The 12,415-nt window shown below is 35.9% G+C and overlaps 1 protein-coding gene across 5 annotated transcripts in view; it reads left to right on the top strand.

Moving 5' to 3' along the window:
* Nucleotides 1–12,415, top strand: part of MIPOL1 (mirror-image polydactyly 1) — a 197,764-nt gene that overhangs the window by 83,110 nt on the left and 102,239 nt on the right. For all 5 annotated transcript variants that reach the window (XM_026120291.2, XM_064512345.1, XM_026120285.2 and 2 more), the window contains one exon: nt 12,217–12,324. In XM_026120291.2, coding sequence (XP_025976076.1) covers nt 12,217–12,324 — 108 coding nt within the window. The remainder of the gene's footprint in view (nt 1–12,216; nt 12,325–12,415) is intronic.

Genomic DNA, 12,415 nt, shown 5'->3' with positions numbered 1-12,415 from the left:
TCAATCTACAAGCATTTTTTCAGCCTTGTTGCTTGAGGTCCCACTAGCTATCAAAATGTTAGGACTTTACTTTAAATGAATTTCTATCTGCAAAACTAGTCTTGAAAATCTCACTGAGAAACTAAAAGCATCCAGTACCAGCCTCACAGAAGAAACACTAGAATCTTTGTTAATCCCTTGTACAAAATAGTCATATCAACCTACTTTCCACTGTAGGGCTAGCTAGCAGCTGTGTGTCTCATAACATGTTCTCTTTATGTCCTGTGCGTTGTCTTCCATGGTATCCAGACGTCTCCCAGCAGTAGTCATGCATTTACCCGTTTTGTTTGTTTTGGCAGGCAGTCACATCACTTTGCTTTCAGGAGATGTCATAACATTCTTCTGTCTTTCTGTTTTTCTTAAAATTTCTCTGCTTAGGGTGTCCTTCCCTCTACACAAGGGATGGAAGCTTTGAGTTGAATGAAGACGTTGTTGGTAATTGCGCATGTCAAAGGGTGTACTTCAGGCAACTAGCTGATCTTAGGTTTAAGCACTTCTGCATTTCAGATATCTGAAATCTTTTAGGTGGCTGTTAATTCAGTGCTACATATTCAAGGTATAGAGTGCTCTTGAGAAGTCTGCATCTGTTTGTGTAGCTAAACCCATCAGTCTCTGTAATACACTTTAATGAAACAAAAATTATTTTAATTACAGAGTTAAAATTTCCAGATTAAGCCACTGATTACATTTGAAAAATCTTTTTTTGCACCAAAAACATATAGACATTTCTCAGTATTATTGAAGTTGAGCAATAAATACTTTCTAAATGTTTATTTTAATTTTACAGAGCTTTTATGTACTTAAACATTTTTGCATTAGGTGTATCTTTGCCCTTTATGTGTGATACATTTTAATAAGCTTGTGCAAAGCTAATAAATTTCTAGATTTTTTCAAAATATTTTTATTCCACTTTTCAGTGCATTTGAGCAAATTTGAAAAAATTTCTGAAATACAAATTTTTAGGTTTGAATCTTGGTGTTGGTAAGACAAACTGATTTCACAACATTTTGCAGATGTTTTTTGAAACATTTGAAGTTTTATAGTTAGTTACTCCATTTTAACATTTATATTCAGGCTGTTAAAACACTGAGATTAATATTGCTTTCAAGTAATTGTGATTTTTAGTGAGAGCTGTTAGAGCAGTAGGTACTGTATCCCCGCTTCCTAAAACAGCATATTGGTTCCATGCAGAAAAGAGCAACTACTACTGATTCAGATCATTTATTCCAAAGTATTTCCTGTCCCTATCATATCTGCAGAGCTTTCTGTTTTCATGTACTTAGTTAGCTGTTCAACTTTGTCATATCCTCTCTCGTTTAAAGTAGATTTTGTTATGTGTTATAGATATTTTGGGAACACACATTACACAACAGAAGATTCAGGAACTGTCACTTAAGCAACGGATGGCTCAACTGAGTGTACAGTATTTGTTAGGGCAAACAGATAGTGTATACTACAAAAAATACCTGTGATCCTATGGTTTCAATAACTGAACAAAGCAATTAATAAGCTGTGGTTTCTGTGTAGTGATCCCTGATACTGTTTTCTGAAATAATGTGATTGTATTTAAAAGTGGACCAGAAGTATTCTTGTCCTTTCATGCAGTAATTGCCAACCTAACATTTAGGCAATAGTCTGTTCGCTTATGGATTTTAAGAAAATCCATTGAAGCTTATTTGAAAACCAGCTCGTCAGAATGACAGCTGTTTACCAGATTTTGTTTTTCTGTTATCAATTAATATTAGTTGTGTTCAATTAAAAAAGGTTACACTTTCTAAAACCATACCTCTGTCAGCAGCTGAATGCCTTGCAGATACTTGAGAATCAGATTCTAATTGCTAGAACTACTTTGAAGATCAGGCTGAATATTAGCTTCTAAATTATCTCCTTTTCATACACCTTTGCTAGTTTATATGGCTGAAAACTCAGGTGTACCAGCCACCCACTGCACCCATTCTATAATATATATTTTTGAGTACCATCACTGCGTATTTCTTAACTGGGTGTTGGGGGAAAGATTCTAAACAAGAGCAATTATCAGCTATCTGTCACGGTGTGCTGTGTCAGATGGTCGACAAAGTGTCACTTGGCCACAGGCCATCTGGTTGTAATGGAACTGGCTCCTCTGCTGAGGAGGCAGCAAAATATGTGGCCACAGGAAGCAATAGCTCAAAATCATGTGGTCAAGTGAGCAAAGCAAAGGTTTGGGGTGTAGTAATGCCAGCTCTGAGATGATCTCTTAGGTTGATTAAGCTTCTTAAACTTTCTATGTTAATTTCTCATTCCGTAAAACAAGAAAGTCCTATTTACTAACTTCAGTGAAGTGTTGTAAAAACCAATTAGTCAGTGTTTATCAAGTGTTATAACACCTCCGAATGCTCATGTAATTAAAGGAGAGTTATTGCGGAGAACTGGCATAATAAAGAGAATACTTACGGGAACAAGATGAAGCAAAAAAGTGTACATAAAATGAGACAGTGCAGTGGAATGGACCACGTGCAGGCCAAGAAGAGAATCAAGAATTAGCGTATGTGTACATTCTGCAGTGCAATGTAGACATGGAGAAAAGAATAAAGGAGGAAAGGTGCTGCATTCTAAGGAGGGAGAGAACAAAGAAATTGGAGAGGGAAAACATGTATTTCCTCCTTTCAACATGAAGGAGAAATAGGACAACAAAGTCCTAAATAGCTAGTAAAAAGAAAGTTCATGGCTTGTTCATGGCTAAAAATTTGTGTTCTGTTTTATAATACTTCCATATTAGAAAGGGCATGTGCAGGATTTACATATCTGCAGGAACAGAATGTAACTGTTCTTTGAGGCTATGTGATGAAGAGGTAGCTGGCTACTGTGGAATCTGTCATTATCTAACTGAAGACAGAAAATTAATGGTATATTGGGTTATCTGCACTTATTAAGTATTGTGACTGTAATGACCCATTTCATAATATTTCAGCATTTTTGTGCTACCAAATCACGCAAAAAATTAACACCAAAGTTCAGGACAACCAAGGCAGCTTGGCAAAATAGTGCATAGACAAGTATGTGGGGATTGCTGTGACTTTGAAAATAAGGCCTGGATACTGAGACACTTATTAAAGGAAAGTCAAAATAGTACTTTACTATACAACTGGTCACGCTGACTTCAGTGGGACCTTTCTTGCAAGTAAAGTACTTGCTATTCAGCCAGTGTATAACCAGCTATGGGTAGTCAGTAGAATACTTCAGTGCTGGCTCTCTTCCAAGTACTACACTGATATATGCTCTACTTTGAGGGCAAATTTATTCCCAGATCTCTTTGTTTCTGCATAATTTTAAAGTGTTTTTAAGATTTTGGGGTTAGTTACTCTGAATTATTTTCTCTGTGGAAGTTTCTACTCTGAAATTGTCTCCTGAATCTCTTTGCTGGAATTGCTGCTATGTGTTGAAAGTAAAACTGATCGTATTCCAAGTATTACTGTACTTATGGGCCTTTATTCAGTGTTTTAGAGTTTAGCTAAAAACGTTTACATTATTTTTTTTATTTGTCATTGATTTTAAAAGAGAATCTTGACTCTAATGATTTTTTCTTATGAGAAATTCTTAATTCGTATTTTCCATTTGCTGAATTATTTGGGGGTATTGGTAATTTTTTTGTTTTGAATATAATACACTGATGCTTGAACTGTATGAAGGTCACTGTACTATGCTGGTTTCTAGTGTTTCTACAACTCTACAGTGGGAAATTAGCTCAAGACAGTACAGTGTGAGCAAGCATACTAACCTATTACCTTGCATACTACTTATTAGCTTACATGCTTAGTTTATACATTATGTATTAGAATTATAGGCATGAAATTAAAAAACTGAATGAATAGTGTGACTTCCATGTAAAACAGAAATCACTTATTTATGTATGAGAGGCATTTAGGAAAAAAGCACTCTACGACTGGTCGAATGCATTTTTGCTTAATTTCAGACCCTGTACAGTCTCATGAGTAAATGTTTGACTCCAGGTTATTGGGTTTATGTTCTGATTAGAAACAACTATGAAGAACACAGCAGAGGTGAGGTGCTGGGGAAAAAATGCAGCAGAGAAATTAAAGATAAGAAAGAAAGACTCCAATAAAAAATTGGTAGTTTATATGCAATGCATTAAGTGCTCACTTATTCCAGCTTCATTTGATGTTTTGCCATATAGAATTCCCTTTTGTGTTGAGTGGGATCTGGGGGTTGCCCAGGTTTTGAGTGTTTGGACAAGCTGTATGAGAATCTTTTACTGAGTCTAAAACAGTTAAAAGCGTTGCAGAACCGTAGACCTCAACAGAGTTCAGCCTCATTGAATGTGACTAATTATACTGGATAAAGAGAAAACATGGTATAGTATCTCATAACAAAGTACAAAACATCAGAAGTTTGAAAGAAAACAAATTTAGAAAGTATATGCCGTCTGCAGAGGTTATACTCTGCATGAGAAGTTGAAAAATTGTGCATGTTTTAAAATATGCGGATGATTTCATTCTCTCTCTGCTGTAGCTCTGGTTTGGTAAGACTGATAACATGTTTAAAGGGAAGTACATGCATAAATTCTGAGAAGGACAGAGGCCTAGTTTAATTCTTCGGACTTCGTTTTTCTGCACTACTTAAGAACATTCAAAAAACACTCATTTAATATTTAAAATAATTAGTGATACAAATGTTCCCCGCCCCCATGGAATGTGGAATTTTCATAGGAATTAACTTCCTTCAAGGTTTCCAGTGAGTTTGATTGCGTTTCTAAGCCTTTGTACAGTTTTCCTATACATAAAAGTAATAAAATTTGAAAATTACATGTATCACTATAGGAATAAAAAAGTAGAAAATAGCAAGAAAAAGTATCCTGCCAAAAATGAAATATTTCCAATTTTCCAACAAATTCAACTTATAGGGTAAATTGTACCCTTAAATTATTTTGGTATTTCCAGGGGTTTTTTTTTAAGTGTTTTTAAGGTCATATTTCACATGTTCTGTTCAAAGAATCTTTTCTGTGTTGTTGAAAGTTGGTGGAACTTAGGGTTCCCAATTGCTTAGGTTCAGAAAAAGATAGAAGTTAGATGCTTAAATACTTTTTGACAATGAACCAGTGCTTTAAAGGTCCCAGTAGGAAGAATCCTGCTTTTGAATCTTTTGAATCCAAAATACCAAAAGCCTGGAGACCTAATAGCTAATAGCTAATAGAACTTCAGCAGTGAGTCACTGACAGGAAGGGCTCAGTTCAGCTGCCTAAGCACAGGTGTCCAATGGCATTTCAGTCTGGATACTGACTTCTAGGCCTCCAGTTGCCAGCCCTGAATGGCTTGGGTCTCCCATAGGCCCTCCCATATCTGCCAGCCCTGTTTCAGAAACCCTGAAGTTCTCCAAATGGCACTAGTCACCAGTGTTTAGGCAAGCAAGCCTGGCATGAAAAAGTTCTTATCCAGAGAATTGAGAGTCTATGCTGGGGAAACAGCAAATTGTGAATGTGGCTCCAGCAACTGCTGCGGTTTAGTTTCCTCCTGCAGCTGGGCAGTCGGTCAGTGATCACACATTAGCAGTGCCCTGTTAGTCCAGTGACACAGCCAGCACAGGAACCGTATCTGAATGACCTGTGCATTGCATAAGGCTCAAGAACGTCAGGTTTTCCTTTTCCTTCTTCTCCCAGCACACTTTTCATAATTAGTGTCATTGATTAGGAGAATCTGTGTGCACGGAGCTCTTTGCGGAGTAGATCAAACTTGTCTTGATCTTCGAAATGCCATCACTGAAAGAACAATAGGAGGTGTAAAAATACATAGAGAATGGGGTTGCATGGGAATGTAAACAAAGTGAGTATGCACACGGCTAGCCAATATTATTGAATGACTACACATATTAAGATTATTGTAGACTGGAAACAGTTAAACTGTACTGTCTGAATTTTCTGAATCTTTATATGCACTTTTAGCTCCTTTAACTGTTAAATGAAAATAAATGAAATCTTGTTTTGCTGCTTTTCGAGGTGTTCAAAAATAGAAAGGGAAATGAAGGGTAAGAGGAAACCAAATCATGTATACAGCATATTATCTGTCTCTTTTAATGCTGCAGGTTCCAAATGACTCACAGTGGCAAGGAAGACAAAAATGTTTCATTTGTATTTTAATGTGTTTCTTTTGATGGCTTCTGGTGGAGCTAGACACCATTGCACTGCTGCGAAAAAGTGTTTACATTTAAGTTTTTCTCTTACTAATAGAATATAAATTTTTAAAATGCATATGTTTCTGAGGCCTAAACTCTACAAAAGCACTTCTCTTTTCATGAAATACCAGTAGTTTTAAGCTGCTGGGCATTGTATAAATAATCATTTAAACACATTTGTTGACCGTTTGCCAGAACTTTGAAGAAAAGTCTTTTCTTTCAGTTGTTAGAAAACTTTAATTCAAAATTATAATTTAATGGAAAAGTCCTTTTAGTGGTTATTATGTGGAAACTCATTTTTGTGCAAAGAAATGAGTTTGTATGAAAAAGAATGAAATCTATTTATATAAATATAAGTGCTTCCAAACATCTGCAGTTCAAAGTACATAATTCACAGTGACACCAAAGGTTGGTTTGTGTTTTGACTGGAAGACTTTGCTATTATTTTTGTCTGCAAAGGAAAGAGTTGTGTAGCATCCAAGTGGCGCAAGATGTTTGCCTCTCCAGAAATTGCGATGAATTTGGGACAAGGGGCAGACTGTTCCAAAAAAAAAAAAAAAAAGAAAAAGAAAAAGAAAAAAAGAAAGAAAGAAAGAAAAAGAAAAAAGGGGGGGGGAGAAATTGGGAACACTTGCATTCCACTAGGCATCTTTGAGTTGAGAGCTACTCTAAGGTGCAGATTATAACAGTAAAATCAGTTGAATTATTAGTCTACTTCTCGTGTTCACGTTTCCACAGGTGATGACTGAAAAAATATCAGGTGAAAAAGTAGCCGTGTTTTTTATCTCATTTTCTTGTGTTATGCAGGATAATCATTCGTACTTCAGTTGTTTGTCGCAGTAAATATGTGATAACTAATAGATATGTGTCTCATATCTATCACTTACAAAAGTATCGTGCTTCATAATAGGGTCTTGGTATACCATGATCTTGTCTTTTAATAGTGCTTGTGTATTTCCATCAAAACACATTTTGTGATTTATTTTGCTGAAAAGCATGTTGCTGAAACTGCCTAAAGGAAAAAATGCCTTTTGGAAAATATTTCATTTGCTTCCATTCAAATGAAGTCCTATTTACCATAATTTGAAGAAGAGAAACTCTTTTCCCAGTTTATTTAGTAGGAACTAGTTTATTTTGTTTTTCCCTGCTTTGCTAACTGAGATCCGAGTTCAGCAAGGTCTTCATGAATAAAAGTCCACACAGAATGTAATGGATTACTTGCTGCTTAAATTAGAGGCTCTGATACACAATCAAGTAATTATGCACCACCTGACCCCCGGTAAGTGACTATACACTCACTTTTGATTTTTGTCTGACTTAAATAAAAATGTATTAGCTTTTAATTTTGCCCCTTTTGTGAGGGGCTGCAGATATATGTACAGGATCTACTGTTAATGCACAGAGACTGCATGAGACTAACTGATTTGGATCAGATCAGAACAAAGGTCCACCTACCTCATCACTCTGACCCCGCTCACAGCCTATAGTCCAGACTTCACAAAAGAGTACTAGGATAGGGAAAGCGCGTAGCAGTGCTTCCATCTGTATACTCTCCCCCCCGCCCCTTTTTTTTTTAGCAATCTCATCAATGGAGTCTTGTGTATTCATACAGATTTGGTTTACAAGATTGTGGGTTTTGACAACGACTACAGAATCTGTTCCACCTATGAATGAATACATTTTCATAAAATATGATCTTTTGTATGTTTTAATTGGATTAGACATACTGAGATAACATTAACAACAGAATGTAATTCAGAATTAATGAAAGAAGACAGTGCAGAATTTGGCTTCATTTTAGTCCTGGTACATTTGTTTCATTAAATTTCGACCCTCAAATCTGTATTAACAAAGACAAGTCAATTTGTATTTTTCTAGCATATGAATGACATAGTATGTTGACTCTTTTTTTCCCCCCCCCCTCCCCTTTAGCATATTGCCATAACTTCTGGAGGGGTTAGTTTTAATTCCTATTAATGAAAGACTGTGGAAAACATTGCACTTTATATATATGAATATTAAAAGCAAATATAGAGGTAACAGGATTATATAGCCATGAAAACTGCATTTGTAGTAAGTAGGTGTTACAGTTCTCTGTTACATTCTGCTTGTTCTACATTCACCCAGCCATTCTGTTGCTTCCTCAGCCAATGACGGTTACAGTACCCTGGCTTTCTCTAGGTCAAATTTTCACTGAAATTAAATAAAAGGTAGTAATCTGCTTGACATTACTATCTAGCTCCATGAAATGAGACCCAGAAGTGCCAGTGTAGCAAAACATTTATGTCTATTTCAAAGCATATGAGCAATCTCGTTGACTTCAGCAACTTGGAGTTAAATATGCTTCTGTATGAGACCTTGTCTTCATATTAGGTATTGTCTTCATATAAACATTAAACTGGATCATTACCAAGTGGTTGTGGGGGGGGGGGTTTCCCCTCTGCTCAATGTTAACACTTTACTGTATTCCATCTTTTTCTCTAATGTTATTTCTCCAATTACTTGCAGACATTTCTTTACACTTGTATAGTCTTTGCTGACGCCTTTTACTTTTAGAACACATTACTGAGGAATCATGTTAAATAATGATCAAAAAGTAACTGAGCAGTCTGTGCAGACATGCCAGGCACCATAGCACCATATTAACATGTTGTAGGTACAAGTTGAGAAAGAAAATGCTGATAAGCTGGGAGCATGTTAAGAATGGTTTGTTTATACAAGTGCTAAAGTTATGTTTGATATGTTAATGCAACCTCATTTTCTAGTGAAGGCCAAACACTATTAAGTGGTTATCTGCATTGATTTTTCTATCTTCTAAAATACTCAATTCATTCTAAACCATCTTTACTCCTTTCATGTACCTGAAACTAGGACCATCTTTTAACAGTCTCTTCCTGGATAAGCTTCAAGGACTTTACTCCATGGTATTCTCCTAGTTCATTTCTTGACCTTTTCATCAGTGTCTCCCCTTCAGCAGGCCCTCTTTTTTGTAATTTCCTTGGCATTCTCAAGCCTTGCACCTGCCTTTTCACTGGAGGTCATCAGCAGCTATTGTGGGCTGAACTGGTGCCTCTCACTAATGTCCTCATGCTGCTGAATCACGTTAGCTATTGTTTGTTACAAACAGTCTTAGGGCTCACTGGTAGCCTAATGGTTTAAATTAGAAGGGGGAAGAACACCTGTACTTGCTATCTCTCCCTCTTTTTCTTTCTGAATCTCTTATTATTTGGGGGGCTGCTATCTGCTTTGCTTTTTTGTTTTGTGCCTTAGCTGCTTGTGGTGTATCCTGTGCAGGGTATGGGAGTATTTGTTTGGAAAGACTGGTGCTTTCAGAATAGTACAGTTGGGTTGCACCATGGAAGTATGGTAAAAGAGAAAACTGAGTGCCTGGAGTTGGGAATGGATGATGTTCTAATGAAAATTGTACAAATGGGCACTGATGATTGCTCGAAGAACACTTGGAGTAGGCTTAAAGAGATTTACTGTCTGACAAGTAGGTTATATAACATGAATGAGGCTAACTTAGGTGCGGAATTTTTAGAAGGAAAATGTATATTCAGATATGAGAACAAACATGAGGGTTTGAGAGAAAAGAGGGGATGTCTTTTTTTCTTTAATATTGCTTCTCTAGCTGCAGAACTCTAACTGCACGCAGTGGTCTATGTGACAAAGCTGATCCTTGGTGGATTGTTTGTGTGAAACCTTTATAAAATGACATGCTGCCATTTCTGAGGCTTTAATATCCTTTTCTTAGCTAAGTCTTCAGGGCTGTGGTCAAGGTGTATGCTCCTTGACATCCATCCACACTGTTCTCATTCTTTGATGTACTCAAAGTATCTAAAGTGAAGAAACAATTTTCTAAATTACTATTCCATCATTTGAGAGTATTAAGTTCATGGAAAGTTCTGTCTAAGTGCACAATTATGCCTCAGATCAGAACACTGGGGCAATCTGTGTTGCTGTAAAAATATTTTAATTTGTCTCTGACTTTAGGAGGATTATATTTGAATGTTTCCCGAGTATGAATTTTCACAAGTTTGGGATAAAAGGATTTAGCTATTTATAATATTTAAAATGAAATACTTCCTTTAGCTCTCAGCTTTCTTTAAAGGATCGAATTGATGTGTCCTTTTTGTCTGTCCTGAATTGGATGATGTCTTCTCTTCACTGTGCTCCAAAAAGTATTTTTATATATGTTTTCAGAAGGAAATCCAGTTTCTCACTTGAGGCTGCTGGCCTCTTGGAGCCCTGGAGGGAACCAATAAAAACACATGTTCTTTTAAAGAACATGTATTTTTACTGGACCTTGCTAACAACCAATGACACAGAATTCAAAAAATGTTGGCTGAAATGAATAGGAGGACTGCATTGTTTAAAACTCTGTTTTTAAAACTCTTTTCTATATAGGAAGATTACATAGAAATTTTTTGATCCATGTTTAAAAAAAAAAAAAGAAGAGTGTTCATAGAATATTATTTTTAATGTTAAGAAATAGTTCAGGTATAAAACTGTATATAAATTGTAGGTATAAAATTTTTGTAAGGTGTATGAAGTGTTAACATGTAAGAGTATTATTATAATACTTTCACAAACAAGACATTTTAAGATCTTATTTCCTAGACAGCTGGGAATAAATACATTTTGGTTCATGATTCATTTGAGACCTCTTCTGTTAAAGCATTGTTTCTAGCAAAGTAAAACATTTGTGTACAAAGGTCAAATTAGGTCAACATTTCTTTGAATGATATCCTCAAAATGGATTCCACCAATATGCCGGTTTCATATGCCCAATTTTTTTCACATATCAACATTTTTGATGAAAATGAAATTGAAAGTGAATTAAGATATGCTACCAATATTGATGTAGATGTAATTGTGTCCAGGTTGACTTGATAGGTAGGCCTGCAGACTCTATGCTGCTTGTGTTGCATCTTTATCCTACGTGCTGTATCTGCTTGTGGGGTATTAGAATCCCACAGCTACTGTTTATTTCGTTGTTCTGTCTTCACAGGAGTAAAATGGAGAGCAGAATAAGATTTTACCCATGCTCTTCATTGTGCAACCTGCCTTCTATTTCAGTGGTTTTTTCTGCATTGTCCTGTTTTTTTCCCACTTTTTTTCATTACGTCTAACAGTTTTTCTCATAGGTCTTTCTGGTACCTTCATGTTTTCCCTTACTTTATTTTTATGCAGCAAAATTTTTTTGTTGGTAAGACAATAATTGTCTGCTGACAACTAATTTAAACTGACAACAGGTTTAGTTCTTTTAAACCAAGGTAAACTGGGCACAGCCTTTTATGGTTACTGTAAAAACTGGAATATGATTTAGCTAACAATTTGCAGATCCCTGTTCTTTAGAATACACGTTCAGCTGACAGCAGTAACATATATGTATACATGCACACAGTAGCAAATGTTACATTTTTCATTCTTTGTCATTAAGTTAAATATTTAAATCAAAACAATCTTAAAGCTTCTTATCTTCAAAGATGTGTGTGCTTGGGAATTACAGTAATCTCTTACTATGAAAAATATAAGTATAAAATTTACCTGTATATTTTCTAGTAAAATGGTGTGTTCTGAATTTGGGAGGAGGGTCTTTAATTTGCTTGCTTTTTTAAAAGCATACATGCATTTCCTCTGTATCCACTTACTTAATAAGTAAAAGCCAAAATCTGGCATTACACTGGCATAACTAGGAGAGCTATTTAATCCCAATATCTTTGTAATTTTTAATACTTCTTAAAATGTTTTACAAAATGTCTTTATCTGATACTGAACTTGGGGCGGGGGGTTGGCATACAGTCGAATCAGCAAAAAACTGCATAATGATGCACATATAAAAATGTCACTCTAGTAGTGGTTTAGCTTTTGGATTGTTACTTGCTTTTGTCTGATGCTTTCTCTACTGCAGAAATAGTGATGGGGTTATTTACGTTAGTTCATTTGGCTTGTTGAAAAAAATATGCCCACGCTCCTCTACTTAATGGGATTCTTTCCTCATTGCAGTGCAAACGGCTGGAGCAGGAGCTTCATCATCTGAAAGAGCAGAACCAGACTTCAGCAAACAACACGAGACATCTGACTGCTGAAAACAATCAAGAACGTGCTCTGAAGGTAAATCTCCATTCCTTCTTGCAGGCAAATTAAGGTTGTAAGCCCCTGGTGCCAGCTTTCTGGGCTGCATATATCAGTTGTGTACATTTCA

The sequence above is a fragment of the Dromaius novaehollandiae genome, chromosome 5 (genome assembly GCF_036370855.1).
Source record: "Dromaius novaehollandiae isolate bDroNov1 chromosome 5, bDroNov1.hap1, whole genome shotgun sequence".
In the NCBI taxonomy this organism is placed as follows: domain Eukaryota; kingdom Metazoa; phylum Chordata; class Aves; order Casuariiformes; family Dromaiidae; genus Dromaius; species Dromaius novaehollandiae.
This window is presented reverse-complemented; position numbering and strand designations above follow the sequence as displayed.